This window comes from Bufo bufo, chromosome 5 (assembly GCF_905171765.1).
Source record: "Bufo bufo chromosome 5, aBufBuf1.1, whole genome shotgun sequence".
NCBI lineage: Eukaryota > Metazoa > Chordata > Amphibia > Anura > Bufonidae > Bufo > Bufo bufo.
The window spans coordinates 284622687-284644332 of NC_053393.1; the positions used below are offsets into that span (position 1 = coordinate 284622687).

At 48.4% G+C, this 21646-nt stretch overlaps 1 protein-coding gene across 3 annotated transcripts in view; it reads left to right on the forward strand.

The window, feature by feature from the left end:
• The first annotated feature begins 5765 nt into the window (after nucleotides 1–5765).
• The window catches only part of MOCOS (molybdenum cofactor sulfurase), a 1795153-nt gene continuing 1779272 nt past the window's right edge, over nucleotides 5766–21646 (forward strand). For all 3 annotated transcript variants that reach the window (XM_040432351.1, XM_040432352.1, XM_040432353.1), the window contains exon 1: nucleotides 5766–5966. In XM_040432351.1, the coding sequence (XP_040288285.1) occupies nucleotides 5825–5966 (142 nt within the window). In that variant the 5' untranslated portion in view covers nucleotides 5766–5824. The remainder of the gene's footprint in view (nucleotides 5967–21646) is intronic.

Sequence of the window (21646 nt, forward strand, 5' to 3'; positions counted from 1 at the left end):
TATCCTACCGCTCCTGCAGCATCCGTATATAAAGATAGTGTCCGAATCTATGAAATCTTTTTGCCATATTGTATGACCATTAAATTCACTTAAAAATTTTAACCATATAATAATATCATTTTTTATTTGTTTTGTAACACGAATATGAGAATTTGGAAATTTTTTACCTGCTGTTGCTGCGTACATTCTTTTAGAAAAAACTCTTCCCATAGGGATCACTCTTGAAATAAAATTTAATGAACCTAAAAGTGATTGAAGTTTTCTAAGTGTAGTTTTTTCCTTTTTTATTAATTCTGATAAACTAATAGTCTGAATAATTTTTTCCTCTGGAATGCTGAATTCCATATTTAAAGTGTTTATTTGAATACCTAAAAATTTTAACTGATTAGTCGGATAAATTTTTTCTTATTGTGGTGAACGGTAACAATGAGGAAAACATCTACTAAGAGACGCGGACATGGTCGTGGTGGTGTTAGTGGACCCTCTGGTGCTGGGAGAGGACGTGGCCGTTCTGCCACAGCCACACGTCCTAGTGAACCAACTACCTCAGGTCCCAGTAGCCAGCAGAATTTACAGCGATATTTGGTGGGGCCCAATGCCGTTCTAAGGATGGTAAGGCCTGAGCAGGTACAGGCATTAGTGAATTGGGTGGCCGACAGTGGATCCAGCACGTTCACATTATCTCCCACCCAGTCTTCTGCAGAAAGCGCACAGATGGCGCATGAAAACCAAGCCCATCAGTCTGTGACATCACCCCCATGCATATCAGGGAAACTGTCTGAGCCTCAAGTTATGCAGCAGTCTCTTATGCTGTTTGAAGACTCTGTTGGCAGGGTTTCCCAAGGGCATCCACCTAGCCCTTCCCCGGGGGTGGAAGAGATAGAATGCACTAACGCACAACCACTTATTTTTCCTGATGATGAGGACATGGGAATACCACCTCAGCACGTCTCTGATGATGACGAAACACAGGTGCCAACTGCTGCGTCTTTCTGCAGTGTGCAGACTAAACAGGAGGTCAGGGATCAAGACTGGGTGGAAGACGATGCAGGGGACGATGAGGTCCTAGACCCCACATGGAATGAAGGTCGTGCCACTGACTTTCACAGTTCGGAGGAAGAGGCAGTGGTGAGACCGAGCCAACAGCGTAGCAAAAGAGGGAGCAGTGGGCAAAATCAGAACACCCGCCGCCAAGAGATTCCGTCTGCTACTGACCGCTGCCATCTGGGACCGAGCACCCCAAAGGCAGCTTCAAGGAGTTCCCTGGCATGGCACTTCTTCAAACAATGTGCTGACGACAAGACCCGAGTGGTTTGCACGCTGTGCCATCAGAGCCTGAAGCGAGGCATTAACGTTCTGAACCTTAGCACAACCTGCATGACCAGGCACCTGCATGCAAAGCATGAACTGCAGTGGAGTAAACACCTTAAAAACAAGGAAGTCACTCAGGCTCCCCCTGCTACCTCTTCTGCTGCTGCTGCCGCCTTGGCCTCTTCTGCTGCTGCTGCCGCCTTGGCCTCTTCTGCTGCTGCTGCCGCCTTGGCCTCTTCTGCTGCTGCTGCCGCCTTGGCCTCTTCTGCTGCTGCTGCCGCCTTGGCCTCTTCTGCTGCTGCCGCCGCCTCGGCCTCTTCTGCTGCTGCCGCCGCCTTGGCCTCTTCCTCTGCCTCTGGAGGAACGTTGGCACCTGCCGCCCAGCAAACATGGGATGTACCACCAACACCACCACCTGCGTCACCAAGCATCTCAACCATGTCACACGGCAGCGTTCAGCTCTCCATCTCACAAACATTTGAGAGAAAGCGTAAATTCCCACCTAGCCACCCTCGATCCCTGGCCCTGAATGCCAGCATTTCTAAACTACTGGCCTATGAAATGCTGTCATTTAGGCTGGTGGACACACACAGCTTCAAACAGCTCATGTCACTTGCTGTTCCACAGTATGTTGTTCCCAGCCGCCACTACTTCTCCAAGAGAGCCGTGCCTTCCCTGCACAAACAAGTGTCCGATAAAATCAAGTGTGCACTGCACAACGCCATCTGTGGCAAGGTCCACCTAACCACAGATACGTGGACCAGTAAGCACGGCCAGGGACGCTATATCTCCCTAACTGCACACTGGGTAAATGTATTGGCGGCTGGGCCCCAGGCGGAGAGCTGTTTGGCGCACGTCCTTCCGCCGCCAAGGATCGCAGGGCAACATTCTTTGCCTCCTGTCTCCTCCTCCTCCTACTCAGCTTCCTCCTCCTCTTCTTCCACCTGCTCATCCAGTCAGCCACACACCTTCACCACCAACTTCAGCACAGCCCGGGGTAAACGTCAGCAGGCCATTCTGAAACTCATATGTTTGGGGGACAGGCCCCACACCGCACAGGAGTTGTGGAGGGGTATAGAACAACAGACCGACGAGTGGTTGCTGCCGGTGAGCCTCAAGCCCGGCCTGGTGGTGTGCGATAATGGGCGAAATCTCGTTGCAGCTCTGGGACTAGCCGGTTTGACGCACATCCCTTGCCTGGCGCATGTGCTGAATTTGGTGGTGCAGAAGTTCATTCGCAACTACCCCGACATGTCAGAGCTGCTGCATAAAGTGCGGGCCGTCTGTTCGCGCTTCCGGCGTTCACACCCTGCCGCTGCTCGCCTGTCTGCGCTACAGCGTAACTTCGGCCTTCCCGCTCACCGCCTCATATGCGACGTGCCCACCAGGTGGAACTCCCCCTTGCATATGCTGGACAGACTGTGCGAGCAGCAGCAGGCCATAGTGGAGTTTCAGCTGCAGCACGCACGGGTCAGTTGCACTGCGGATCAGACACACTTCACCACCAATGACTGGGCCTCCATGCGAGACCTGTGTGCCCTGTTGCGTTGTTTCGAGTACTCCACCAACATGGCCAGTGGCGATGACGCCGTTATCAGCGTTACAATACCACTTCTATGTCTCCTTGAGAAAACACTTAGGGCGATGATGGAAGAGGAGGTGGCCCAGGAGGAAGAGGGGTCATTTTTAGCACTTTCAGGCCAGTCTCTTCGAAGTGACTCAGAGGGAGGTTTTTTGCAACACCAGAGGCCAGGTACAAATGTGGCCAGACAGGGCCCACTACTGGAGGACGAGGAGGACGAGGATGAGGAGGAGGTAGAGGAGGATGAGGATGAAGCATGTTCACAGCGGGGTGGCACCCAAAGCTGCTCGGGCCCATCACTGGTGCGTGGCTGGGGGGAAACTCAGGACGATGACGATACGCCTCCCACAGAGGACAGCTTATCCTTACCTCTGGGCAGCCTGGCACACATGAGCGACTACATGCTGCAGTGCCTGCGCAACGACAGCAGAGTTGCCCACATTTTAACGTGTGCGGACTACTGGGTTGCCACCCTGCTGGATCCCCGGTACAAAGACAATGTGCCCACTTTACTTCCTACACTGGAGCGTGATAGTAAGATGCGCGAGTACAAGCGCACGTTGCTAGACGCGCTACTGAGAGCATTCCCAAATGTCACAGGGGAACCAGTGGAAGCCCAAGGCGAAGGCAGAGGAGGAGCAAGAGGTCGCCAACGCAGCTGTGTCACGGCCAGCTCCTCTGAGGGCAGGGTTAGCATTGCAGAGATGTGGAAAAGTTTTGTCAATACGCCACAGCTAACTGCACCACCACCTGATACGGAACGTGTTAGCAGGAGGCAACATTTCACTAACATGGTGGAACAGTACCTGTGCACACCCCTCCACGTACTGACTGATGGTTCGGCCCCATTCAACTTCTTGGTCTCCAAATTGTCCACGTGGCCAGAGCTAGCCTTTTATGCCTTGGAGGTGCTGGCCTGCCCGGCGGCCAGCGTTTTGTCTGAACGTGTATTCAGCACGGCAGGGGGCGTCATTACAGACAAGCGCAGCCGCCTGTCTACAGCCAATGTGGACAAGCTGACGTTCATAAAAATGAACCAGGCATGGATCCCACAGGACCTGTCCATCCCTTGTGCAGATTAGATATTAACTACCTCCCCTTAACAATATATTATTCTACTCCAGGGCACTTCCTCATTCAATACTATTTTTAATTTCATTTTACCATTATATTGCGGGGCAACCCAAAGTTGAATGAACCTCTCCTCTGTCTGGGTGCCGGGGCCTAAATGTGTGACAGTGGCCTGTTCCAGTGGTGGGTGACGTGAAGCCTGATTCTCTGCTATGACATGAAGACTTATTCTGTGCTGACATGAAGCCAGATTCTCTGTTACGCGACCTCTCTCCTCTGCCTGGGTGCCTGGGCCTAAATATGTGACAGTGGCCTGTTCTAGTGGTGGGTGACGTGAAGCCTGATTCTCTGCTATGACATGAAGACAGATTCTGCGCTGACATAAGGCCAGATTCTCTGTTACGGGACCTCTCTCCTCTGCCTGGGTGCCTGGGCCTAAATATGTGACAGTGGCCTGTTCCAGTGGTGGGTGACGTGAAGCCTGATTCTCTGCTATGACATGAAGACAGATTCTGCGCTGACATAAGGCCAGATTCTCTGTTACGGGACCTCTCTCCTCTGCCTGGGTGCCTGGGCCTAAATGTGTGACAGTGGCCTGTTCCAGTGGTGGGTGACGTGAAGCCTGATTCTCTGCTATGACATGAAGACAGATTCTGTGCTGACATAAGGCCAGATTCTCTGTTACGGGACCTCTCTCCTCTGCCTGGGTGCCTGGGCCTAAATGTGTGACAGTGGCCTGTTCCAGTGGTGGGTGACGTGAAGCCTGATTCTCTGCTATGACATGAAGACCGATTCTGCGCTGACATAAGGCCAGATTCTCTGTTACGGGACCTCTCTCCTCTGCCTGGGTGCCTGGGCCTAAATATGTGACAGTGGCCTGTTCCAGTGGTGGGTGACGTGAAGCCTGATTCTCTGCTATGACATGAAGACAGATTCTGCGCTGACATAAGGCCAGATTCTCTGTTAAGGGACCTCTCTCCTCTGCCTGGGTGCCTGGGCCTAAATGTGTGACAGTGGCCTGTTTCAGTGGTGGGTGACGTGAAGCCTGATTCTCTGCTATGACATGAAGACAGATTCTGCGCTGACATAAGGCCAGATTCTCTGTTACGGGACCTCTCTCCTCTGCCTGGGTGCCTGGGCCTAAATGTGTGACAGTGGCCTGTTCCAGTGGTGGGTGACGTGAAGCCTGATTCTCTGCTATGACATGAGGACAGATTCTGCGCTGACATAAGGCCAGATTCTCTGTTACGGGACCTCTCTCTTCTGCCTGGGTGCCTGGGCCTAAATATGTGACAGTGGCCTGTTCCAGTGGTGGGTGACGTGAAGCCTGATTCTCTGCTATGACATGAAGACAGATTCTGCGCTGACATAAGGCCAGATTCTCTGTTACGGGACCTCTCTCCTCTGCCTGGGTGCCTGGGCCTAAATGTGTGACAGTGGCCTGTTCCAGTGCATATGTGCATGGGTATATTATGAGTTGATTTATCATGATATGTATGCCGAATACCTACAGAACAGATTTGCAAGGACACAAAGATATGTTTACAGTACACTGTTTCTTGGTACGCTTGATAAAACTAGCTTAACTAACTAGCTTAACATCATGTGATCTATCCAAATTCAACATCACATGCTTTATTTCAGTTTTGTGCTGTCTTGTGACTTCTCCAGTATATATGATACATATACATGTGTATATCACTGTGTGTAAGTAGTTGAACTTGTACTTCAAGTCTCATTGTGATCCAGTCGGCTGCAGGCTCCTCCCCTGGAGTTTAACCTTTCTTCCTGGTTCCGTCATACAAATTCACTTCAGTGAAGTTTCGCCCAAGTTTGTCATTAACTGGCATTTCTGCTGACATGGAAGGGGAGAATACAACTATGACTCTTGAAAATCTGCTATCCTTCTCTTATTTTCATAAGTATTTTATAAACTCATCTGACTATGGATATAAAGGCACTATTCAAGAAATGAGGAAGAAAGAGTTCAGCAGGATTGCAGGTAAGTGCACTAGTACATGCAGATGTTCACAGGAGTTCTGAGATCTCAGCAGTGTGTCGTACTGTATATGAATAAACTGCAACACCTACATAATGTACACTGATATATGGGCATATGACAAGGAAATGACACATCATCTAAGTGCCTGAAGTTTAACATCATGTATGTTGAAACCCATACTACATTATGCAATTTATGAAATTACATTGCTTTATATTCCTTTTTATGGACTTCTACAGAAGCATTTATACATCCAGAAAGTCGATATCTGCACATTAGGAATGTTGTATTTACAGCAGATTGCTGTATTATCTTTGATAATAAACTAAGTATATACTGTACAGTATCTGTGCAGTGGCCTGCGTGGGGGCCACAAGGTATATTCCTTTCTATGGACTTCTACATAAGCATTTATTCATCCAGAAAGTCCATATCTGCACATTAGGAATGTTGTATTTACAGCAGATAGTTTATTATCAAAGATAATACAGCAAAATATATACTGTACAAGTACAGTATCTGTGCAGTGGCCTGCGTGGGGTCCACAAGGTAGAGAGAATGGGAGTAGTAGTCTGGCATTTTTACGGTGGCAGGGATCCCGCTCCAGCACTTTCTGGGCCGTGATCAGTGAAGAAGGGGGAGGACGCACCAACTAATGTAGGGCACAGTCAGGCGAATGGTCCCCTGACTGATAGAAGACAGGGTTCCCTTGGTATTAGTGTAGAGATTTGGTGTAGGACAGGGGTCTGGGGTTGACTAAGAATAGAGCAAAGCCGGATTAGTAAAACGATCAACCAGTACCTTACTGAAAGTCTCTGCAGTGTCCACATACATTTACAAAATGTGTGCATAGTTTCTTTAAGAGCGTCAATACATTACTGACTGACCAAAGAGAACTAAGGCTACTTTCACACTAGCGTTTCTCTTTTCCGGTAGTGAGATCCGTCATAGGATCTCAATACTGAAGAAAAACGCTTCTGTTTTGTCCCCATTCATTGTCAATGGGGACAAAATGTAACTGAACAGAACAGAATGCACCAAAATGCATTCTGTTCCGTTTGGTTGCGTTCCCATACCGGGGAGCAAACCTGCGGCAAGCTTGGTTTTCTTTCCGTCATGGAATGCAGAGCAAAACGGATCTGGCATGAACCACAATGCAAGTCAAGGGGACAGATCCGTTTTCTCTAACAAAATAGAAAACGGATCCGTTCCCCATTGACTTTCAATTGTGTTCATGATTGATCCGTCTTAGCTATGTTAAGGATAATACAACAGGATCCGTTGATAACAGATGCGGATGGTTGTATTATCAGAAGCATTTTTGCTGATCCCTGCTGGATATTAATAATATATATTAATTATATAACTGTATCTTGTTTTGCAAACAGCTAAAATGACAAAACTTGTGTCACTGTCCAAATATTTCTCGACCTAACTGTACATTTGTATGTCAGTATGTCACATCATGACTTCTCCCCAGTGCTGCAGTAGGCCCCCTGGCCTTTGCAACAGAAAAAAAAAGAATTGATAATGTAGTAGACGTTCCTAATTACCACATGATTCACACCTGATTGGAATGTTAAAATGCCTAATTTTGGTACCTCAGTGCAGCTCTGATTGGGATATTACAAAAGCCAATACATCCCAAATTCAATGTAATCCTAAGGTAGTACGGTGCTGCAGGAGACTAAGACTCCATATGTTGTATTGTATACGTAGCAGCGCCCGGTCACCTCAGAAGCGCCCTCATTTGAAGTGTGGGGTCACTAGACCAAGCCAACCAGGCAAGGGGCAGATTCTGCCTCCTATTGCTGACCCCTCAGGTCAAGGTAGTGGCAATGGGCAGTCCTTATGCCCTGTCGTATGTCAATCCCTACCTGGGCTGGTGGGAAAGAGAATTTGTGTTCTTTGATGCTATGGCTCAATGGACATCTATGATACTAGTGTGGATCCATTACATAGATGATGTGTTCATACTATATGGGAGCAGGGACAATTTTTGGAATTTGTTTCTGTGTTAAATCAGAACCAATTAGGTCTATATCTCACATCAAAGACTGATGGGACTCATATTTAATTCTTAGACCTTGCCATCAATTTTGTTGATTCAAGAGGAATCACTACCAAAATATTGAGGAAGAGCACGTCAACTAACAAATTAGTACAGTGGGAGAGTGGACATCCGATGTATCTAAAGAGAGGGATCCCCAAGGGCCAGTACCTTAGAGCTTGGAAGAATTGCTCGGAGACTTGCAAACTAGGTTTGTCAGGCATGAGTACCCGTAGGACGTGCTCAAATGAGCATAACACTCACTTACAAACGAAACCACACACATTTGCAATCAGGACCAGCTATCATGTCCCAAGATCGTCAAGCCCCAGGACAGAACTGTCAGGATTGTCGGCACCTTTGATAAGCCCCAAATGGAGGTAATGCAAGTACTAGAGGTCCACTGGTAATTCCTTAAAGCGACCCCGATATTAGTTATCTTCTTATGGAATACAATTACATAGAGAAGAAGTAGCAATTTACGGGACAGACTAGTCACAGTGTCTATCAGGCACCCATACAGAGTACATGACTGACCAATATGCTTATAGGAACATTCTGCTGTGGCATGTGTATTGCTTGCAAGCATATCAGAAAATGGTGAAGTTTCACCAGCTCCACCCGGGGGCGTAAATGGAAATCATGGGGCCTCAGTATGTATGTATATATATATATATATGTATGTATATATATATATGTATGTATATATATATATATATATATATATATATATATATATATATATACTAGCAGAAGGACCCGGCTTCGCACAGTTATATTTTATCTATTTCATTTAATGTTTGCGTGTGTCGTTTAAAGATATCGACAGTATCCCCTATAACAGTGACATCAACTGCCCCTTTAACAGTGACTGCCACAATACCCTGCTCCCTTAACAATGACCTCCACAGTGGCTGGCCCTTTATTTGTGACCTCCACAGTACCCCATCTCTTTAACAGTAATTTCCACAATAACACGCCCCCTTAAGTTACCTCCACAGATCTCCGTTCCCTTAAAATGTGACCTCCACAACATCCCGACTCCTTAACAGTGACCTCTACAGCACCCCGCCCCTTAACACTGACTTCCATAGCGGACCGTCCCCTTAACTGTGACCTCCACCGTTCCCTGCCCCCTTAACAGAGACCTCCACAGCGCCCGCCCCTTTAACAGTGACCTCCACAGCATTCCACCCCTTTAAAAGTGACCTCCACATCGGCTGTCCCTTTATTAGTGGCCTCCACGGTACCCCATCTCCTTAACAGTGATTTCCACAACACTCCGCCGCCTTAACAGTGGCCTCTACAGCAATCCGCCCCTTAACACTGACCTCCATAGCGGACCGTCCCTTTAACTGTGACCTCCACAGCAGCCTGCCCCCTTAACTGAGACCTCCATAGCACTCAGCTACCTTAACAGTGTCATCCACAGCGCACTGCCCTTTTAAAGCTGACCTACAGCAGTGAAGAAAAATGGCTGGGTTGTTATGGAAACTTGGTGTAAAACTATGTGTATGTGGAGACTAAGGACCTGTGAGCTTCTATTGGCTAATGTAGGTCATGTAATGGTGCCATATTTGCTTTTTCTTGGGAATATCTCAGGAACGGTACGTGCTAGAGAGTTGAGACCTGGTCTTAACCACCTCAGCCCCCAGTGCTTAAACACCCTGAAAGACCAGGCCACTTTTTACACTTCTGACCTACACTACTTTCACCGTTTATTGCTCGGTCATGCAACTTACCACCCAAATGAATTTTACCTCCTTTTCTTCTCACTAATAGAGCTTTCATTTGGTGGTATTTCATTGCTGCTGACATTTTTACTTTTTTTGTTATTAATCGAAATTTAACGATCCATATATAAATTTTGCTCTAAATTTATTGTTCTACATGTCTTTGATAAAAAAAAAATGTTTGGGTAAAAAAAAAATGGTTTGGGTAAAAGTTATAGCGTTTACAAACTATGGTACAAAAATGTGAATTTCCGCTTTTTGAAGCAGCTCTGACTTTCTGAGCACCTGTCATGTTTCCTGAGGTTCTACAATGCCCAGACAGTACAAACACCCCACAAATGACCCCATTTCGGAAAGTAGACACCCTAAGGTATTCGGTGATGGGCATAGTGAGTTCATAGAACTTTTTATTTTTTGTCACAAGTTAGCGGAAAATGATGATTTTTATTTTTTTTTCTCACAAAGTCTCATATTCCACTAACTTGTGACAAAAAATAAAAAGTTCTATGAACTCACTATGCCCATCACGAAATACCTTGGGGTCTCTTCTTTCCAAAATGGGGTCACTTGTGGGGTAGTTATACTGCCCTGGCATTCTAGGGGCCCAAATGTGTGGTAAGGAGTTTGAAATCAAATTCTGTAAAAAATGACCAGTGAAATCCGAAAGGTGCTCTTTGGAATATGGGCCCCTTTGCCCACCTAGGCTGCAAAAAAGTGTCACACATCTGGTATCTCTGTATTCAGGAGAAGTTGAGGAATGTGTTTTGGGGTGTCTTTTTACATATACCCATGCTGGGTGAGATAAATATCTTGGTCAAATGCCAACTTTGTATAAAAAAATGGGAAAAGTTGTCTTTTGCCAAGATATTTCTCTCACCCAGCATGGGTATATGTAAAATGACACCCCAAAACACATTCCCCAACTTCTCCTGAGTACGGAGATACCAGATGTGTGACACTTTTTTGCAGCCTAGGTGGGCAAAGGGGCCCATATTCCAAAGAGCACCTTTCGGATTTCACTGGTCATTTTTTACAGAATTTGATTTCAAACTCCTTACCACACATTTGGGCCCCTAGAATGCCAGGGCAGTATAACTACCCCACAAGTGACCCCATTTTGGAAAGAAGACACCCCAATGTATTCGCTGATGGGCATAGTGAGTTCATGGAAGTTTTTATTTTTTGTCACAAGTTAGTGGAATATGAGACTTTGTAAGAAAAAAATAAATAAAAAAAAAAATCATCATCACACTAACTTGTGACAAAAAATAAAAAATTCTAGGAACTCGCCATGCCCCTCACGGAATACCTTGGGGTGTCTTCTTTCCAAAATGGGGTCACTTGTGGGGTAGTTATACTGCCCTGGCATTTTCCAGGGGCCCTAATGTGTGGTAAGTAGGTAAATGACCTGTGAAATCCGAAAGGTGCTCTTTGGAATGTGGGCCCCTTTGCCCACCTAGGCTGCAAAAAAGTGTCACACATCTGGTATCGCCGTACTCGGGAGAAGTTGGGGAATGTGTTTTGGGGTGTCATTTTACATATACCCATGCTGGGTGAGATAAATATCTTGGTCAAATGCCAACTTTGTATAAAAAAATGGGAAAAGTTGTCTTTTGCCAAGATATTTCTCTCACCCAGCATGGGTATATGTAAAATGACACCCCAAAACACATTCCCCAACTTCTCCTGAGTACGGCGATACCAGATGTGTGACACTTTTTTGCAGCCTAAATGCGCAAAGGGGCCCACATTCCTTTTATGAGGGCATTTTTAGACATTTGGATCCCAGACTTCTTCTCACGCTTTAGGGCCCCTAGAATGCCAGGGCAGTATAAATACCCCACATGTGACCCCATTTTGGAAAGAAGACACCCCAAGGTATTCAATGAGGGGCATGGCGAGTTCATAGAAATTTTTTTTTTTTGGCAAAAGTTAGCGGAAATTGATTTTATTTATTTTTTTCTCACAAAGTCTCCCTTTCCGCTAACTTGGGACAAAAATTTCAATCTTTCATGGACTCAATATGCCCCTCACGGAATACCTGGGGGTGTCTTCTTTCCGAAATGGGGTCACATGTGGGGTATTTATACTGCCCTGGCATTCTAGGGGCCCTAAAGCGTGAGAATAAGTCTGGAATATAAATGTCCAAAAAATTTTACGCATTTGGATTCCGTGAGGGGCATAGTGAGTTCATGTGAGATTTAATTTTTTGACACAAGTTAGTGGAATATGAGACTTTGTAAGAAAAAAAAAAAAAATTTCCGCTAACTTGGGCCAAAAAAATGTCTGAATGGAGCCTTACAGGGGGTGATCAATGACAGGGGGGTGATCAGGGAGTCTATATGGGGTGATCACCACAGTCATTGATCACGCCCCTGTAAGGCTTCATTCAGACGTCCGTATGCGTTTTGCGGATCTGATCCATCTATCAGTGGATCCGTAAAAATCATGCGGACATCTGAATGGAGCTTTACAGGGGGGTGATCAATGACAGGGGGGTGATCAGGGAGTCTATATGGGGTGATCACCACAGTCATTGATCATGCCCCTGTAAGGCTCCATTCAGACGTCCGTGTGCGTTTTGCGGATCCGATCCATCTATCAGTGGATCCGTAAAAATCATGCGGACGTCTGAATGGAGCTTTACAGGGGGGTGATCAATGACAGGGGGGTAATCAATGACAGGGGGGTGATCAGGGAGTCTATATGGGGTGATCACCACAGTCATTGATCATGCCCCTGTAAGGCTCCATTCAGACGTCCGTGTGCGTTTTGCGGATCCGATCCATCTATCAGTGGATCCGTAAAAATCATGCGGACGTCTGAATGGAGCTTTACAGGGGTGTGATCAATGACAGGGGGGTAATCAATGACAGGGGGGTGATCAGGGAGTCTATATGGGGTGATCAGGGGTGATCAAGGGTGAATAAGGGGTTAATAAGTGACGGGGGGGGGGGGGTAGTGTAGTGTGGTGCTTGGTGCAACATATTACTGAGCTACCTGTGTCCTCTGGTGGTCGATCCAAACAAAGGGGACCACCAGAGGACCAGGTAGCAGGTATATTAGACGCTGTTATCATAACAGCATCTAATATACCTGTTAGGGGTTAAAAAAATCACATCTCCAGCCTGCCAGCGAACGATCGCCGCTGGCAGGCTGGAGATCCACTTTCTTACCTTCCGTTCCTGTGAGCGCGCGCGCCTGTGTGCGCGCGTTCACAGGAAATCTCGGCCATCGCGAGAGGACGCGCCGGCGCGTCCACTCGGAATGAATCAACCACCTCCAGGACGCGTCTGTGCGTACAGCGGTCCGGAGGTGGTTAAAGAGGTTGTCTGGTCCCAAAATCAAAATTATTTTTATGTGCTCCTAAACCCCTCACCATGCATACATATGCCCCCAATACCTGTTTTTTATGTCTGTGCTTTCCTTCCCCCTGGAAGACATCACATTATCCTGGCAGATCTGTTTACTTTCTCCCCTTCTTGTTTTGTTGAATACATAACTTTATTGATACACAAGCCTGGCTGCACTGCACAGTGATGATTCACAGGCTGGCCACGCCCCCCCCCCTCCCCCACCTGTCTGAAGTAGCTACTCCATCTATAACTCCTGTGTCCATCTTTCTATACCCAGACATGAATCTGTTTCTCACTTAGTGTCTAAATCCCATCACTGACCATCCACAGGCTTTTCCCTCACTATCTCCATAGTGTAATAAACAGCTGGAAGCAGCAAGCACACCCAAACACATCTGTATCTAATCCTAACATGCAGGGGCGTACCTAGAGCATTTGGCACCCGGGGCGAACCCTTTGTTTGGCACCCCCCCCCCCCCCCAAGAAAGTTAAGAAAACATGCACAAACTTTTTTCAATGTTTTCAATAATATTTATAAATAAAAATAAAACCCCTTAATAAAATAAACCTCTGCACACCCCCTTAACGAAATAAACCCATTAACCCCCCTTAATAAAACCCATTAACCACCCCTTAATAGACCCCTTAACCCTTCCTTAATAAAATAAAAACCTGCACCCCCTTAAACCCCAGTATAATAAACATTGGTGGCGCAGTGCGCCCACCCCAACATAATAAACATTGGTGGCGCAGTGCGCCCCCCCTCCCTAGTATAATAAACATATAAACATTGGTAGTGCAGTGCGCCCCCCCCCCCCAACACCCTAGTATAATAAACATTGGTGGCGCAGTGTGCCCCCCAACATAATAAACATTGGTGGGCAGTGCGCCCCCCCCTCCCTAGCATAATAAACATATAAACATTGGTGGTGCAGTGCGCCCCCCCCCAACACCCCAGTATAATAAACATTGGTGGCACAGTGCGCCCCCCCCCCCCCAACATAATAAACATTGGTGGGCAGTGCCAATGAGGGTTAAAAAAATAAATAAAAATTAACTCACCACCTCCAATTGATCGCGTAGCAGCCGGTCTCCTGTACTTTCTTCAGGACCTGTCAAAGGACCTGTGGTGATGTCACTGAGCTCATCACATGATACATCACATGATCCATCACCATGGTAATGGACCATGTGATAGAGGCTGGAGCTCAGTGAGGCTGGAGCTCAGTGACGTCACCACAGGTCCTGAAGAAATTACAAGGAGACCGGCAGCAGCTACGCGATCAATTGGAGGAGGTGAGTTAATTATTTTTTTTTTAACCCTCATTGGCACTGCCCACTGCCCACCAATGTTTATTATACTGGGGGGGGGGGGGGGGCACACTCAATGTTTATTATACTGGGGGGGGCCGCACTCAATGTTTATTATACTGGGGGGGGGGGCCGCACTCAATGTTAATGAAGATATCTTCATTGGTGGCGCAGTGGCCACAGCCCCTCCCCCGGCCCTGTCCCTCTTCTTATTGGCCGCGGTGGCAGCAGCACAGGGGGAGGGAGAGACCATCTGGAGCCCTGCCCCTATCACAGCGCCACGCCTGGCCCACTCGCCACATTTTTTATTATTTTTTATCCTCAGTTGCGGCGGGCCCCCAGTGGCGTAGGGCCCCATAGCCATTGCTATGGCTGCTATGGCGATCCCTACGCCACTGGCACCCCCCTTGTGAGTGGCACCCGGGGCGGGCCGCCCCCCCCTTGGTACGCCACTGCTAACATGTATGTATGCCTGATACACAGCCTGTTGTACGATACTTCCAGCTGAAGTGTGTATCCAATCCCATATTCAATGATAGAGCCTGCTGAGCTGTGTATCTAATCCCATTTTGCATGATACAGCCTGCTGAGCTGTGTATCTAATTCCATTTTGTATGATACAGCCTGCTGAGCTGTGTATCTAAATCCTTATGCACACTACTGTATCCATTTTGCGGTCTGCGAGACACGGACGGGTGGATTAAGTGCATGATAGGCCTGGGGCTGTCTACCCAACTCGGGCCCCCTCCCCCTCCATTTTAGTTTTTTTTTCTATATGAAGAGGCTACGGTGCTTCGTAAGTGCCACAGTCTCTTCCTAGACCATATGACATCCCCATATTATGACATCGTTCACATGGTCTAGGTGCAGCTCTGTCCCATCTGAGTAATTGGGGCTGAGCTGCAATACCAAGCACAGTGCTATCAAATGGACAGCGCAGTGCTTGGTAAGGAGCAAAGAGGCTGCGGCGCTTACTGGGACATCACGGTCTCCTCAAACAGCTGATTTGATCCGCTAAATAAGGATACTGTCCGTGTGCGACCTGCATTTTTTTCTCAGTCTCATTGATTTCTATGGATTTCAGGTTTGCATTATGAGGACCAGAATAGGACATGTTTTATTCTGATCCTCATAACGCAGATCTAAAACCCATATAACTGAATGGCTCTAGAAAAAAATGCACATCTCACACAGGCAGTTTATCTTGGGCCATCATGTGTGATCCACGTGAGATAAGACCATGATCAGCTTGCAAACATGGTCCGCGTGTCTCCACATCTCCCAGGCCGACCACACTCTCCTGACCGAACTGACGATATGACAGTAATGTATGATACAGCCAGTCTCTTATCTGGTCAGGGGAGCCGAGATTGGCCTGGAAATTGTGGCTGACACATGGACTGAGACATGGATTCCTGTGCCGATCACAGTAGTTTGCATGATCCCTATCGCTCATACTGAGCTGCCATAACAGTGTCATCCACAGTGCCCCCATAACAGTTACATCCACAGTGCCCCCATAACAGTTACATCCACAGTGCCCCCATAACAGTTACATCCACAGTGCCCCCATAACAGTTACATCTAGAGCACCCCCATAACAGTGACCTCCACATTGTCCCATAACAGTGACATCCACAGTGCTTCCATAACCGTGACATCACCAGTGCCCCCATAACAGTGACCTCCACAGTGTCCCGTAACAGTGACATCCACAGTGCTTCCATAACCGTGACATCTACAGTGCCCCATAACAGTCACATCCACAGTGATCCCATAACAGTGACATCCACAGTGCCTCTATAACAGTGACCTCCACAGTGCCCTCATAACAGTGACATCCACAGTGCCCCCATAACAGTGACATCCACAGTGCCTCCATAACAGTGACCTCCACAGTGCCCCCATAACAGTGACCTCCACAGTGCCCCCATAACAGTGACCTCCACAGTGCCCCCATAACAGTGACATCCACAGTGCACCCATAACAATGATATCTAGAGTGCCCTATAACAGTGACATCCAGAGTGCCCCATAACAGTGACATTCACAGTGCTCCATGTGCCATCCACAATGCCCCGAGTGACATAAAGTGCCGTCCACAGTGCCCTATGTGACATCCAGTGTACCATCCAAGGTGCCCCATGTTCCATTCACAGTGGCCCCATGTGCCATCCAGTGCCCCATGTGCCATCCAGTGCCCCATGTGCCATCCAGTGCCCCATGTGCCATCCAGTGCCCCCATGTGCCATCCAGTGCCCCCATGTGCCACCATATGACACCCAGTGCCCCCATGTGCCACCCAGTGTGCCCCATGTGTCATCCACTGTTCCCCATGTGCCATCCACAGTGCCCAATTTGCCATCCACAGTGCCCTAGTGACATCCAGTGCCCCCATGTGCCATCTACATTGCCCCAATGTGCCATTCACAGTGCCCCAGTAACATCCAGTGCCCCCATGTACCATAAACAGTGCTCCCATTGCCATCCACAGTGTCCCATGTGCCATCAATACTGCTCCCATTGCCCACATTGCCATCTATAGTGCCCCCATGTGCCATCCACAGTGCCCCAGTAGTAACATCCAGTGCCCCCATGTACCATAAACAGTGCTCCCATTGCCATCCACAGTGTCCCATGTGCCATCAATACTGCTCCCATTGCCCGCATTGCCATCTATAGTGCCCCAATGTGCCATCCACAGTGCCCCAGTAACATCCAGTGCCCCCATGTGCCATAAACAGTGCTCCCATTGCCATCCACAGTACCCCCCCCAATGTGCCAGTTCACATAGAAGCCTGTACACTGCAGAGAGCGGCCGGCAATCCTGCGCATGTGCAATAGCATTCTGCATTGTGAGTGAGGACGGCTGGCTGGAGCTTTCTTTTGCAGTAGGCGGTGACTAGGGATGAGCGAACCCGAACTGTATAGTTGGGGTTCGTACCGAATTTTGGGGTGTCCGTGACACGGACCCGAACCCGAACATTTTCGTAAAAGTTCGGGTTCGGTGTTCGGCGCTTTCTTGGCGCTTTTTGGAAGGCTGCAAAGCAGCCAATCAACAAGCATCATGCTACTTGCCCTAAGAGGCCATCACAGCCATGCCTACTATTGGCATGGCTGTGATTGGCCAGTGCAGCATGTGACCCAGCCTCTATATAAGCTTGGGTCAAGTAGCGCTGCACGTCACTCTGCTGATACAAGTGTAGGGAGAGGTTGCAGCTGCGACGTTAGGGCGAGATTAGGCAGTGATTAACTCCTCCAAAAGACTTCATTCAGTGATCGATCTACAGCTGTGGATCATTGAACTGCTGCTATTCAATTGCTCACTGTTTTTAGGCTGCCCAGAGCGTTTTTCAGTCACTTTTTTCTGGGGTGATCGGCGGCCATTTTGTGGCTTGTGGTGCGCCAGCACAAGCTGCCACCAAGTACATTTAACCATCAATAGTGTGGTTATTTTTTGCTATATCCTACATCAGGGTCAAGCTGTCATCAAGTGCATTTAACCATCAATAGTGTGGTTATTTTTTGGCCATATACTACATCAGGGGCAAGTTGAGCCTGTCACCAAGTGCATTTAACCATCAATAGTGTGGTTATTTTTTGGCTATATCCTACATCAGGGTCAAGCTGTCATCAAGTGCATTTAACCATCAATAGTGTGGTTATTTTTTGCCCATATCCTACATCAGGGTCAAGCTGTCATCAAGTGCATTTAACCATCAATAGTGTGGTTATTTTTTGGCCATATACTACATCAGGGGCAAGCTGAGCCTGTCACCCAAGTGCATTTAACCATCAATAGTGTGGTTATTTTTTGGCTATATCCTACATCAGGGTCAAGCTGTCATCAAGTGCATTTAACCATCAATAGTGTGGTTATTTTTTGGCCATATACTACATCAGGGGCAAGCTGAGCCTGTCACCCAAGCACAGTTTTTGTTCTGGGTTGAAATACAATTCCCAATTTTGCAATTCTCTAAATGAGTGGTTTCTGCTGTATCAGGCCTACTTTAAATCTATCCCTAAAAGGGTATATTAGATTCAAGGTGCTGATAGGGTATTTAGTGTCCGTCAAAGCACAGTTTTTTTGTTCTGGGTTGAAATACAATTCCCAATTTTGCAATTCTCTAAATTAGTGGTTTCTGCTGTATCAGGCCTACTTTAAATCTATCCCTAAAAGGGTATATTAGATTCAAGGTGCTGATAGGGTAATTCTCAAGAACTTCACACACACGCTACTGTGCAGTCTAATTCTGTCCGTAAACATATACCTGTCACCCAGCGCCTAAATAATAGGCCTCAAATTTATATTCAGCCAAATCTGTCATTACTGGTGTGCCTGTATTAGTGTAATACGGTACCTAAATAGATAGCCAGATAGTGTTAGGTGTCTGTAAAAAAAGGCCTGAATTTGAATTCAATACATTGGCCCGAATAATATTTTTCTTATTGTGGTGAACGGTAACAATGAGGAAAACATCTAGTAAGGGACGCGGACGCGGACATGGTCGTGGTGGTGTTAGTGGACCCTCTGGTGCTGGGAGAGGACGTGGCCGTTCTGCCACAGCCACACGTCCTAGTGTACCAACTACCTCAGGTCCCAGTAGCCGCCAGAACTTACAGCCATATTTGGTGGGGCCCAATGCCGTTCTAAGGATGGTAAGGCCTGAGCAGGTACAGGCATTAGTCAATTGGGTGGCCGACAGTGCATCCAGCACGTTCACATTATCTCCCACCCAGTCTTCTGCAGAAAGCGCACAGATGGCGCATGAAAACCAAGCCCATCAGTCTGTGACATCACCCCCATGCATATCAGGGAAACTGTCTGAGCCTCAAGTTATGCAGCAGTCTCTTATGCTGTTTGAAGACTCTGCTGGCAGGGTTTCCCAAGGGCATCCACCTAGCCCTTCCCCAGCGGTGGAAGACATAGAATGCACTAACGCACAACCACTTATGTTTCCTGATGATGATGACATGGGAATACCACCTCAGCACGTCTCTGATGATGACGAAACACAGGTGCCAACTGCTGCGTCTTTCTGCAGTGTGCAGACTGAACAGGAGGTCAGGGATCAAGACTGGGTGGAAGACGATTCAGGGGACGATGAGGTCCTAGACCCCACATGGAATGAAGGTCGTGCCACTGACTTTCACAGTTCGGAGGAAGAGGCAGTAGTCAGACCGAGCCAACAGCGTAGCAAAAGACAAAGAGGAAGCAGTGGGCAAAAGCAGAACACCCGCCGCCAAGAGACTCCGCCTGCTACTGACCGCCGCCATCTGGGACCGAGCACCCCAAAGGCAGCTTCAAGGAGTTCCCTGGCATGGCACTTCTTCAAACAATGTGCTGACGACAAGACCCGAGTGGTTTGCACGCTGTGCCATCAGGGCCTGAAGCGAGGCATTAACGTTCTGAACCTTAGCACAACCTGCATGACCAGGCACCTGCATGCAAAGCATGAACTGCAGTGGAGTAAACACCTTAAAAACAAGGAAGTCACTCAGGCTCCCCCTGCTACCTCTTCTGCTGCTGCCGCCTCGGCCTCTTCTGCTGCTGCCGCCGCCTTGGCCTCTTCCTACGCCTCTGGAGGAACGTTGGCACCTGCCGCCCAGCAAACATGGGATGTACCACCAACACCACCACCTGCGTCACCAAGCATCTCAACCATGTCACACGGCAGCGTTCAGCTCTCCATCTCACAAACATTTGAGAGAAAGCGTAAATTCCCACCTAGCCACCCTCGATCCCTGGCCCTGAGTGCCAGCATTTCTAAACTACTGGCCTATGAAATGCTGTCATTTAGGCTGGTGGACACAGACAGCTTCAAAAACTCATGTCGCTTGCTGTCCCACAGTATGTTGTTCCCAGCCGGCACTACTTCTCCAAGAGAGCCGTGCCTTCCCTGCACAACCAAGTATCCGATAAAATCAAGTGTGCACTGCGCAACGCCATCTGTGGCAAGGTCCACCTAACCACAGATACGTGGACCAGTAAGCACGGCCAGGGACGCTATATCTCCCTAACTACACACTGGGTAAATGTAGTGGCGGCTGGGCCCCAGGCGGAGAGCTGTTTGGCGCACGTCCTTCCTCCGCCAAGGATCCCAGGGCAACATTCTTTGCCTCCTGTCTCCTCCTCCTCCTACTCAGCTTCCTCCTCCTCTTCTTCCACCTGCTCATCCAGTCAGCCACACACCTTCACCACCAACTTCAGCACAGCCCGGGGTAAACGTCAGCAGGCCGTTCTGAAACTTATATGTTTGGGGGACAGGCCCCACACCGCACAGGAGTTGTGGGGGGGTATAGAACAACAGACCGACGAGTGGTTGCTGCCGGTGAGCCTCAAGCCCGGCCTGGTGGTGTGCGATAATGGGCGAAATCTTGTTGCAGCTCTGGGACTAGCCGGTTTGACGCACATCCCTTGCCTGGCGCATGTGCTGAATTTGGTGGTGCAGAAGTTCATTCACAACTACCCCGACATGTCAGAGCTGCTGCATAAAGTGCGGGCCGTCTGTTCGCGCTTCCGGCGTTCACATCCTGCCGCTGCTCGCCTGTCTGCGCTACAGCGTAACTTCGGCCTTCCCGCTCACCGCCTCATATGCGACGTGCCCACCAGGTGGAACTCCACCTTGCACATGCTGGACAGACTGTGCGAGCAGCAGCAGGCCATAGTGGAGTTTCAGCTGCACCACACACGGGTCAGTCGCACTGCGGAACAGCACCACTTCACCACCAATGACTGGGCCTCCATGCGAGACCTGTGTGCCCTGTTGCGCTGTTTCGAGTACTCCACCAACATGGCCAGTGGCGATGACGCCGTTATCAGCGTTACAATACCACTTCTATGTCTCCTTGAGAAAACACTTAGGGCGATGATGGAAGAGGAGGTGGCCCAGGAGGAGGAAGAGGAAGAGGGGTCATTTTTAGCACTTTCAGGCCAGTCTCTTCGAAGTGACTCAGAGGGAGGTTTTTTGCAACAGCAGAGGCCAGGTACAAATGTGGCCAGACAGGGCCCACTACTGGAGGACGATGATGAGGTGGAGGAGGATGAGGATGAAGCATGTTCACAGCGGGGTGGCACCCAACGCAGCTCGGGCCCATCACTTGTGCGTGGCTGGGGGGAAACGCAGGACGATGACGATACGCCTCCCACAGAGGACAGCTTGTCCTTACCTCTGGGCAGCCTGGCACACATGAGCGACTACATGCTACAGTGCCTGCGCAACGACAGCA